The 12,955-nt window shown below is 33.8% G+C and overlaps 1 protein-coding gene and 1 pseudogene across 4 annotated transcripts in view; one reads left to right on the top strand and one right to left on the bottom strand.

Annotated features, from left to right (window-relative positions):
• LOC127979008 (oxysterol-binding protein-related protein 8) overlaps positions 1 to 12,955 on the bottom strand; it is a 63,854-nt gene that overhangs the window by 34,827 nt on the left and 16,072 nt on the right. For 3 of the 4 annotated variants that reach the window (XM_052584099.1, XM_052584114.1, XM_052584131.1), the window contains exon 2: positions 7,607 to 7,697. In XM_052584099.1, the coding sequence (XP_052440059.1) occupies positions 7,607 to 7,651 (45 nt within the window). In that variant the 5' untranslated portion in view covers positions 7,652 to 7,697. Of the gene's footprint in view, positions 1 to 2,981; positions 3,053 to 7,606; positions 7,698 to 12,955 lie in introns of those variants that run through there. The other variant, XM_052584107.1, reaches the window with a different exon arrangement.
• On the top strand, positions 11,386 to 12,896 carry LOC127979036 (putative nuclease HARBI1; annotated as a pseudogene).

Genomic DNA, 12,955 nt, shown 5'->3' with positions numbered 1-12,955 from the left:
GACACACGGTTCTGTCTGGAAGAACAAATCAATGGAATTGCTCATCAGCAGCCACACACAGAGTCTATTAACTCACTAAATGTGCAGAGAAAACCAACATAATTCTGCTGAATGATTTTTAATGTGGTCAAACAGAGCTGAAAATGTAATCAAATTAGCCTGAATATAAAATAAATGGACATGCATGAGGATTTCAATGATTTATCAAACAGCATCAGTACATCGATGCAATCAATCCCATGGTGCCTTGCATCAGCATTGTTTCTGTTGAGCTTCTTCAATCTTTGACTCCTTCAGTCAAAGTCAATATACGCACAAAGTGTGCATAATTAATGACAAAAACAGACTGTATATTTGTATATTATGCAATTAAAGATGCATGTGACTTACTAACGAACAATATTTTTTTTTTTCACCGATTACTGATTAAATGGCCACAAAGTGCTGTTGAGGCTCGGCTCAGTGGTTTTGTTTAACGTTTAGCCGCCAATATTTTGTGAATCATTGATTTACAGTCCCGTAAACGCCAGTTTAGCATCTCCTGGCGCGTGAAACAAAGACGACAGCTGATGTGTTAAACCCTCAAGATTCGGGTGTTTTCCAGCAAACCCACGAGGGAGATTAATGCAAAACGCTCAAGAGTATTCGACGTCCGCTTGTGCACGAACACAGCCGATGGACCGCTACTTGAAAGCACAGCGTTTCTGCCGAATCAGCAATGTCACCAAGCCACAAAACAATCCGGGAAATTCACACAAGCATCTACAGCTAGAGCTGAAGCTTTATAAAACACCTAGAAAGAGCCGTCCTGCTCATCCGGAGGCGGTACAGTCAGTCCTGAGGGCGCAATTAAAGACAATTAAAGCACTGTGACTCACAGAAGCTTTTAGGAATGTGCAAGACTCGGTTTGCAGTCGTTCAGGCACACTACTGACTGGTTGGTATTGAAATATATGGTTTTTGCACAACCCTGAATGAGTCTGGGTCTTACGGTTTTTGGTTTTCAGAAAGCCATGGATAACTGGGCTGTGTGTAAAAGATATTACAGATGCAATAGCTTTTTTGTAACAAAGAGCAAGGCAAAAAAGAGCTGGAGTGATGGGAGAAAGAAAAGCAAAGGTTAGAAGAAGGTACAGCTGGTGTATAGAGTATCAATCCATCACTGGGATGCTTTCGGACGCGTCTCATTGGCTGGTAATGGGCTGTACTGGTCCAGGGGTGGATCCTATTACCTCCGCGGTGGTCTCGCTGATCTCCATTCAACCGTAATATATCGCCGGTCCATTTCAGACAGTGTGGCAGACCACTTTTTAACACTAAGTCTCCTTGAAATTGTGTTCTGTTTGAGAGAACATTGCAGAGGCGATGGGAAGGTACTGTCACCGAAACCTCTTTCCATCTACTTCAGGAGTGTGAAAATATCAATGAAGTCTGGGAAGGCGAACGGTGTCTGTCAGCTGGTGGGTGAAGAGTCTGCAAACATTTACTAATGACAGACGTTTAACACCACACGCAGCTGACGGGGAAGAGGTGGAGCTGACAAAAGCAGAAGAGGGATGGAGGAAAGGTGAAGCTTTACTGGCAAAGACAAGGAGCTATGAAAACAAACAGATGGAAATAAACCAATCCAGTTTTGCATTTGCATTGGCCAATGACGTGAGAGTGAGAGGAGGCTAAAAAGAGCTCTCACGCTTATGATATACTGAGTATATGACACATCAAACTCTCAATTAGGTGAATATAAAATATTATAAAAAATGTCTACACTTTATAAAAATATATTGAAATCTCAAATGTAAAAAAAGTGAAGTAGAAAATTAAAGTATAATATCTATAATTCTCAAATATTTAAAAATATTACAATAGTACAGTATTACAAATATAAAATTGTTAAATATGCAACAAAAAAAAGAATTCTAAAATATATTAGGAAAAAAAATCCTCAAACATGTAAAACTCATTTAAATGTTTTTTTTTTAAATATGATTTTTTTTTAAAAAGATAATATACACAGAAAATGTATATAAAATATATGAAAACAAGTTGAATTCTCAAATAAAACAAATTAAAAAAATATAATTCTCAAACATATAAAAAAATAAGTGATTTAATATTCAATTTTTTAATTGAATTAAAATTGTATTTGATAATTTTAAAAATCATCAAATATATAAAAAAAGAATTTCTCAAAAAAAAAATTTGAAAATATAATTATTGCTACTATTACTATTATTATTATTATTATAAGTATATAATTCGCAAGATACTGATACTGGATTAAAAAAATAAAAACAAATAAAGGATACTAAAATATATAACAACAAATGTATAACAAAATATATTCAAATATCTGATATATAAAACAGTGATATTTAATTCTCAAATAACTAGTTTTTAAAAAAGGAGAAGTGATTATTGGTAATGCGGAGGGAAAATTAAAGTACACAACACTATTTTTATCACATGGTGTCATCAGGGTAAACCACACTGATGTTTCTTCAGAACATGCACTAATCTAGTTTTCTGTTGCTGTATTTACACACAGGCCGTGAGACTGTCAAAATTGCATGAGATGGGACTTTCAAAAGTGAAGATGTCCTGAGAAACACACAACCCGACAGAGGCCTGCTTTCTGAACAGACTATCCCAGATAAACCACCGGCAGATTAGCCGACAGCTGTCTCGTGTAAAGCAGTCACAACAAACACACACACACACACACACACACAGAGTGTCTCTATGCAAATGCAGTTACTATAGTAAAACGCTAGCGTCTAAAGTTGCAACATCACTGCAGTCCACAGCTGATCAGAGTTCAGTAACTATTTAAATCACATGACACAGGCCAATAAAATCACACGAGATCCCATGAGACACTCATATATCACCAGATTGACACTGAATGCCATCTACACCCAGCCATCATTCATTCATCTGTCCGGATTTATCGTGAGTAACAGAGAAACGGAGCGCTAGCCTACCGTTAGTGAGCCAAAGCGTCTGCAGAGATCACACAAATCTCTCATTCTCACAGACTGCTCCTCCCTGTCTGTTGATCATTAGATGATCGTCTGTTTGCTCAGGGTTTCTCACAGCTGGTCAGTCAGTGAACTGGACACACAGCACACTATATACTGCACTTCAACACACCCACACACACACCTTTACTTAGATACACACAACACTGCAAATTAAATCAGGTCTCTTAGACTGTGATCTGTCCTGTGACTTACGGTTTGGCTCAACTGCCAGATACTTCTCAAATGAGGAAACTGTGCTATATATATATATATATATATATATATATATATATATATATATATATATATATATATATATATATATATATACACACACACACACACACACACACACACACACACATATATATATATATATATATATATATACACATATATATATATATATATATATATATATATGAAAAAAAAAAATAGACTTGATTTGGATTTTCAGCCAAACTTCTTTGACCTCAAATATTTAGAACCCTCTGTGATTTCAAATCAGCATTTAAAATATTTAGAACCCTCTGTGATTTCAAATCAGCATTTAAAATATTTAGAACCCTCTGTGATTTCAAATCAGCATTTAAAATATTTAGAACCCTCTGTGATTTCAAATCAGCATTTAAAATATTTAGAACCCTCTGTGATTTCAAATCAGCATTTAAAATATTTTAAAAAACCCTGAATTCCATCGTTCTCTGACGTCAGATAATGGTTATATGACAAGCAGGTAAACTAATAAACATTTCAGCTCTTTAAGAAGTGTTATTATCAGTTTAGCTATTAGCTTTTCACCTCAAAATGTCATTAAAGCAAACATTTTTGTTAATTAAAAATGACAGTATGATGACATCTGTTGCAAATTATGTTTCACTATTTAAATGTCAACAAGTGATTGTTGCATTTTATGATTGAATTAATTACACATTTTTCAACTTATGTTAAAATGGTTAACATATGTGACCCTGGAGCACAAAACCAGTCTGGAGTCTCTGGGGGATATTTTTACCAAAAGCCAAAAAAACATTGTATGGGTCAAAATTACAGATTTTTCTTTTATGCCAAAAATCATTAGGATATTATGTAAAGATCATGTTCCATGAAGATATTTTGTACATTTCCTACCGAAAATATATCAAAACTTCATTTTTGATTATTGATATGCTTTGCTTAGAACTTCATTTGGACAACTTCAAAGGTGATTTTCTCTGTATTTAGATTTTTTTGCATCCCTCAGATTTCAGATTTTCAAATAATAATTGTATCTCTGCCAAATATTGTCCGATCCTAATAAACCATACATACATCAATGGAAAGATTATTTATTCGGCTTTCGTGTGTTGTATAAATCTCAATTTCGAAAAATGTACACTTAAGATTGGTTTTGCGATCCGGGGTCACATATTAGATTTTCATCTCAAAATGCAGTTGCAGTATTAAAAAAATAAATACTTTTAAACTGATCAGTGAATAAATTACATCGAATGTCAACAAACAATAAAAAGTGGTTGTTAAATTTTTATGATTTCATTTGTAGTTTGTCAAAAAAAAATGTATTATAATTATTCGCATTATTTAAACATGCATTATTATTTATTACAATAGCTGTAGTATAGTTTTCAACATTGAAAATAATCAGAAATGTGTTGAGAAATGATTTCTGAAGGATCATGTGACACTGAAGCTGGAGTAAATTCAGTTTTGATCACAGCAACAAACAAAACTTTTACCATACATTCACATAGAAAACAGCTATTTTGATATGCAACAATACTTAACAATATTCCTGTTTTTACAGTATTTTTAATTAAACGAGTACAGCCTTGGTGAACAGCAAACTTTTAAAGGGACGAGCATGAATCATATGACAAACTACAACTGACGTGACAGTAACCAGCTAACCTAAAACAGCTTACTTATAATATATATAAAAAAATACAAACTGAGACTGCACTCAGACTTGAATAAAAAGCTTCTTGTATTTATAAACCACCCTGAGATGACATCTGGATAATTACGCAAACCCACCATGACTCATTTCCAGTTTCCATGATCTGTGTATTAATAATTCATGATTCATTCGAAAAAACAAACTACTTGCTATGAACCACTTCAGGAGGCAAAATAGAGCGTATAAAAAACTGCCCATGAAGAAAACGCATATAATCTGAACTAAAATGTGACTAAAGACTAAAAAAATCAGACTCAGAAGTGCTATAAATAACTGAAGTGTCAGAGAAAACATAGCTGAAGACCCTAAACTTCATGCAATATGCTAAGAATAAAAATGAATGAATTCACATGAGACTATTCGAAGAGTGCAGGTCATGATGAGTGAATGTCTAACTCAAACTCACATTTCCACTGGTGTTTGTGTGTCTGTATTTAGTCTAAACATCCTGTTCAAGGCCTGATATCTTCTGTCAGATACGAGCTGCCCTTGGTTCCTGTTTATGTGCCTCCAAAAGACAGGAAACGAGTGGCAGGGGTTTCCTGTCAACTAGCGAATTGACATCTTCCTTTATCTAATGCAAAAATGATGCTGCGTTTCCTTATAGAAACACATCAGATGAGGTCACGGGGTCAGTTTGATGAAAACGACGACTATGTGAAATGCATTGAAGATCATTAGATGACCTGTGTTCGAATGCATTTCACTTCCTTTTGAATGTCAACAAACTGAATACTTTAAGATAAAGAAACGATCCTGTAATGAAGGTCTGGCTCTCAGGTCAAGGGTTACTGATTTATCTAGCAGTATTTATTTTATCAGCTCATCCCGTCTGTCCGTGCTCAGATGATTCAGACAGGAAGGGTGTGAGCTTTATAACTCCGAGAAGTGGAGTAAAATCAGCAGTTATCCAAACTATTTAGGACGTCATGGTTGATCAATTACTGTTTTAGGGCACTAAGAACGATGTTTTATTTAATTTTAAATTTGTTTTTTTTTTTCATTTTTTCTATACTCTGTTTTAGTGGTTCAATTTTATTAATCAAAGCATATCTAATAAACTGATATCATGAAATTTAACTGCAATTTATTTAAATCTGAAAAAAAAAATTATATATATATATATATATATATATATATATATATATATATATATATATATATATATATATATATAAAATACAATTCAAATTACAATTATAATATAATGATATTATATAAAGAAAAAAAATATATTATATTATTATTACATTAAAACATTACTTTTTGTGACATTTTTCCAGCAATTAATCACATTTTCACCCAAATTCTCATCATCATAATGGGAAAAAAATCCTGAAATATTACATTATATAAGAAATATGGAAATTAAAATGAAGCCAATTGCCAGGATCATTCCACTGAAACACATATTAAGAAGTGATCACACTTAATTAGACATTATAATTAGCTAATGACCCGATGCAGATGCTTCTGTCAATGAATGGTGTTCATTGGTACAATTACAACCCACTTAACCTAAAGCCAAATCTGTCTTCTGTGATCTCTGGCCACAGAAGCTTTCATACAGATGTTTTCTGATGCATGTGAAGCAGATGTAGCTGGAGCCGGAGGAATATGATCCACACTTTACTGAAATAAACAGAACAATAAACACAAACAAACTCCTCACTGCTCTCGCTCCAGCAAAGGACTCGTGAATCAAACAAATACTTCTCAACACCTACACAACTCCTGCTCAACAGACAGTTATTTTGGTTGATGAAAGAGAGAGAGCGTGGCTCACAGGTGCATGCTGGGTAACACCTTAGGCTTGTGTGTGAAATGATTCACATAACCAGTAAAGCAATAAAAAGATTTTATTACTGAGATTATCTTTATAACAATGAAACACATTTTACCATCAAAGTTTGATTTAAAAAAAAAAAAAAAAAAATTTTTCTTTAATATAAGTGTTACATTATTATATTCCCATAATAGCATTTTTTGTGTTTTTTAAATACTAGTATTTGGTTTGTTTTGTTTTCAAATTAATTTGCATACATTAAAGACAGTGGCAGAAATTGTACCATGATAGTTAATTTAAATTATATTACATATATATAATATATATATTAATTCAAATGTAATATATATTTGTAATATTTTAAATAAATTTAAATATATCACTATTATTATTTCATTTAATTATTATCTATAATTATAATAATATTTTCCCATAATTATTAGTTTTTTACACATTAGCGTAATAAGAAACAGGGCGTAAAAAGGTTTTAAAATCAACATAAAATTTATTTCACAATGCAAAAAAAAAAAAAACAGGCTTAGTCTTACGTTTTATTCATAACATTATTTTGTGACACTGAGATGTATCCCAGCATGCAGCAGTCTTCTGCACTGATCGTTATTCACAGGATGTGACAGCTGAGGTGTGTTTTGGTCTTTTGTAGTCACTAATGGGACAGAAATTGTGTGAGTGAGGAGATTTTAAAATGTGTTTGGTGTCAGCAGCGTCAGCTTTGTTCTTGTTATTGTGAAGGCGATTCAGGTCCGTGTGAGCTCTAACGGCTCATTATAGTCACATAATGAGTGTGTGTGTGTGTGTGTGTGTGTGTGTGAGAGTGCTTACCTGAGCTCTCTCAGGATCTCCCTGAGACTCGGCACAAGGCTCCATGTTTGTCCAGACGCCGCCGGTCAACACTGTTCACAGCTCTGCATGTCTGCGGAGACACAAACACATTTACTTCAAACAAATGTGTCACGTTGCACACACTCCAAAAAATATTCAGGCCTAGTTTTAAGATTTATGCATCTGAATTGCATGTAACATTTCATTCCATTTGAGTAACACAGTTTGAACATAAACTAATACATTTTATGGGATGCATATTTGGGAACTAAACATAAAAGATAAGAGTTTTGCCCCTTAGTATCACTTACATACTATAATAGTTTTTATTAATGCGTTAGAATTTTTGTATTTTGTTTGAATTTCATTTTTTTTTTAAATGTCAGTTTTTTTAGAACCTTCATAAATACTGTTAAAATTGTATCATTCAAAAGGATAGAACTTTTATATGAAATTAAAACATATAAATGTTACATTTAGGACCAAATCTTTTTTATACTTTTTATGATTTAAGCTTAGCAAAAGATCTTGATCATAATTAGACGTAATTAGACAGAACGAGACTATCAGGCATTTAAAGCAACCAACTGAAGTTCGTTCAGCAAAATTCCTCGCACATATCTAATTGATTTCTATGATCAACAATCTCTATTCTAGACAATAACTGGCTAACTCCCTTCATGTCTCCAGCACATTTCTTGACTATATCTGTACACAGACGGCTCTTATTTGAAGCGCAAACATCACTCGTCACACAGGTGCTTCAGATAATACTTGTCTCTTCTTTACGGCGTCACGGTCAGATAAAGAAACTGTTTTAGTCAAACATGGCGTGAGCGTCCTCAGGTGCCACACAGACCCGGATTCAACGCATGGCCTGTCAACTGTTCAAACCAAACTTTCAGTGGTGGAAACTTCTGACCTATAATTAGCAAAGTAGGTCACTGAGGGGAAAAACGAGGGAGAGAAAGTAGAGACGGTCCAGGAGGCCTTATGGGCTGAGAAACTGTAACAGCGTAGCGTGATGTGGCTCGATTTACACCCTTTAAATGACCTCTTCTGCTCTTGTCTTTTTATTGTGTGTGTGTGTGTGTGTGTAAGAGTGAATGTGTATGTATATACACACATATATATATATATATATATATATATATATATTTTTTTTTTTTTTTTTTTTTTTTGTTAATTGAAATTAAGCTGAAATAAAATATTTTAGAAACCCAAATATTAAAACTTCAAAAAATCATTTCAGTTAGATGCCAAGGGAACATTTCTCATTTCAATTTCACAGAAACAATACAATTACTAACTACAAAATATAATGAACAATAAATAAAAACAATGTTGAAATAAACTAAACTAAAACTGAAATAAATTACAAAAAAGTTAACATTAAGTTAAAATGTAAGCTATGTTAAATTAAAATGAAAAGTATTAAGTATAAAAATAAAAGGCAATTCAAAATATTACTAATATTGCTAAAATAAATAAAAACTAAAACAATAAATAATAAATAAAAACAAAACAAAACTGAACTAAAACCAAAATAAATTACTAAAAATGACTTCAAATTCATCCAAAATTAAAATAGTATTTAAAAATGTATAAAAATAAAAACCATTCAAAATATTAATAAAAATAATAAAAAATAAAACTCAAAACATAAATAAATAATAATAAAAAATTTACAAATTGAAATTAATAGTATTAAAGGATAAAAATAAAAGCCATTAATAAAATAAAAAAATAAGTTAAATTAAATCTGAAAATAACCTAAAATAAAATTAACAATAAGTAAATAATAAAACGATCATTTAAATGAAAATGTAAACTATAACAGTTATTAGGAATAATACTTAAATAAAGCCAAATTAACTCAAATTTCCAGCCTCAGACCAGGATTGTGAATGTTTGAGACTCACAGCTTAATGACTAGTAAACACAACATGTGTGTGACTGTTACTGGCTCTGTCAGATGAACACACCAGCGGGACGCTAACGACAAACATAAAGTGGCACACATCTGTGCACCGACATGCTTCTAAACCTGCATTCATGCCTGTTGAATCTGAATATGAAACAAAACTGGAAGCTCGGGATATCACACAAATAACTCCAGCCTGTGGCTGAAACATATCGGAAGAAAATAATGGTCCGCAAACACACACACAAACACACACTGCAGAATAAAATGGGAAGAGTTGCAGGCGTGACATCAAAGGAAACTTCAATGCGTTCAGTGTAACACAAAGCCGGTGCAGGTGAGCTAGAGAGAGCAGAGAGGGATATTTTAATCACCACTCTGTTTATTTAGAACCCATTCTGCTCGTTTAGTTTGCTAATTTAACACCTTTCAGTCGCCGCAAGCACAAATCTTTAGCAGACTTAAAAAAGAATTCTGCAGACAATACTTCTAAAATGTTTAATCGCTAAAGCGTTTGCTCTAAAATTGCTATAATCATTTAAAAATAAATAATAATATATTAAATAATGCATAAAAATAATAAGAAATATTTTTTCATTATTCGTTTTGTGTGTGTATATATATATATATATATATATATATATATATATATATATATATATATATAAGGGACCACCATTGTATTTTGAACAGATTCACTGAAACAGATCAAAATAAACTGATTCACGAAAATGAACCATAACAGAGTTATATTAGAGACACTATTAAAACAACCTGATGCTCTCATGTCATGCCAAATTAACATTTTGTTCTCTTTTTTGACCTTAAAAGCACCTGGTGAACAAAGAAAATGTTTCTTCCTGTTGCTCCATCAAAGCAATTTTCCAAGTATTGACGCCCTGTTATGTTAGTGTGTAGAAATAACATCATTAAACACAAAGGATTAACTGGTTAAGGTCAGCGGTACTGGATCACTCGTAACTCTGCACATTTTTTATGTTCCCAACCTGAATCGACTTGTTTAGGTTGGTTTTAAAACCACTTGAACTTTATATCAGGCTTCTAAAGCAAACCACAAAAGAAGAAGAAACTGAATCAAAATACTAACAAAAGGGAAATCTGTAGTAAAACCACAATGGGCGGAAAAAAAAAACAGAAGAGATGCATCAAATCAATTCCTAAATTATCTTTGTGATTCCACACTGAATAATAAAGCAAAAAACCAAACGTAGGGCCCAGAAAACGCGGACGAAATCGTGGAATCCAGGCATAAAACACGGAATTTATAGTTTAACACGGAATGTCACAGAATTTGTCCAATTTTGAATTAATTAATGAAAAGTAGGTCATTGCACTCACATCAGATCGCGATATGGACTAATATCTGTAAATATTTAGCTGGAAAAGTCTATTTAAATATGAATCCTGCATGTTATGCATCTGTTTTAGTGAAGCGCGAATTCATTTAATAAACACACTGAAGCACGCATGATGCTCGCAGTGATTTCAGCTTCTGCCGTCTCACTAAATGAGGACATAAACACATGAACAACATCTCCAGAACTGCACTGACAGCTTTCCTAAAAATATATCCCATTCCTAAAATAAGAAATATCCCAATATATAGCCTTGCTTACAGTATCGAAATGTATCGCAACATATCATAACAACATAACATAAGCATCGCAAGCCTTGTATCGCGATATTCTTGCCAATACACAGCCCTGGTTAACTATAACAACCCTGATATAGAGATATCATTTTAATTTGAGATAAAATGTCATGTTGCAGTTTAATTATTTCAATGAAAGACATTTTAAAAAGTCTCTCAGCTCTTGAATCCGCTATTCTGGGGCCGGTTTCACAAAGCTATTCAGACCGGTCTATAGTGTTAGACAAGTCTAAAATTTACTCATAGACTAGTCTAATGCAAGTTAGACTGTTTCACAAAGATAAAGACTGACTTAATTTAGACCAAAAAAATTAGACACCTTACCCCCAGGCTAACTTAGGTCTAAGACTCTGTTACCTTGGCAACCAGCAGAAACAAACAGCCAAGAGAAAAGGGGAAAATGGCTCATAATTTGTGGTTTGCTGACAACGTTATGGAGAGAGCTATGAGAAGGGAAAGGGTTTTTAGGGACCGCAGTAACCTACTGGAAATGTATAATAATGAGGACTTCATCAGTCGGTTTCGTTTGCCCAAAGAAGTTATACTGAGTCTGACAGATGAATTAGCTGAAGTACTGAGCCCTGCCACTTCAAGGAGCCACAGTATCCCAGCAGTGCTACAGGTTTGCACTGCTTTGAGATTTTATGCTACAGGAAGTTTTCTGAATACTGTTGGTGACACAGTGGGTCTCAGCAAAGCTTCTGTGTCACGGGTGTATACAGGGTATCAAGGGCACTTTCAAATAAGCTCCCTCAGTTCCCAAACCAAATGGCTGAGCTGAACAAACTCAAAAGAGGGTTCTTCAGCATAGCAAGATTTCCCAATGTTGTTGGAGCAATTGATGGGACACATGTCAGAATCCAGGCTCCACCTGCTCATGAACATTTGTTTGTCAATAGAAAAGGATATCACAGCCTAAACATTCAGGCTGTTTGTGATTCTGATCTCCTGTTCCTCAACTGTGTGGCCCGCTGGCCTGGATCCCTTCATGACTCTCGAATTCTGCAAAATTCTCAACTCTGTCTAGCATTTGAGCAAGGCATTATCGATGGGGTCCTGTTGGGGGACTCGGGCTACCCTCTAAAACCTTGGCTCCTTACTCCCTTCCTGAATCCTACTACACTTGCACAGAGAAACTACAACACAGCACACTGTTCAACTCGTAACACTGTAGAGCGGGCATTTGGTGTACTGAAGAGGCGTTTTCATTGCCTACATGGGGAATTGCGAATGGCACCTGACAGAGTGTGTAACATCATCTGTGCGACTGTAGTGCTGCATAACATAGCGAGGTAGGCCTACCTGAAAACAAAATCCACATTGCCATCCATTTTCAATAGGCCTAATTGAATTACTATTTACCACATGCTTCAACTATAATCAAAATTATTTATTTCATTAATCATTAGGGATCTCCGGCTACCTGAGCCTGAAGGTGAGGATATCAGAGATGACAATCTCAATGAACTGGAGGATAGAGAAGATTTAGAGGAGCAGAATGGAACTGGTCGATATGTGCGTCAGATGTACGTTGACAGGATTTTCAATGTCTGAAACATTGAAAAAATCATGTTGCCTGTCTTTACCTATTAGGCTTAAATGAGTAGCAAACAACTTAATAAATATAAAAATTTATTTTTTAAGGTTTCTCAAGTGACATACTGTTCATTCAATAAATTATTCTATAAATTACATTCAAGTTTCATTTCATTCATATCAAAATCTTCAAGGTTATTAAAAGTACAACTTACTA

The sequence above is a fragment of the Carassius gibelio genome, chromosome A4 (assembly GCF_023724105.1).
Source record: "Carassius gibelio isolate Cgi1373 ecotype wild population from Czech Republic chromosome A4, carGib1.2-hapl.c, whole genome shotgun sequence".
NCBI lineage: Eukaryota > Metazoa > Chordata > Actinopteri > Cypriniformes > Cyprinidae > Carassius > Carassius gibelio.
The sequence above is the reverse complement of the archived record's forward strand: the minus strand, read 5'-3'. Positions and strand labels throughout refer to the sequence as shown.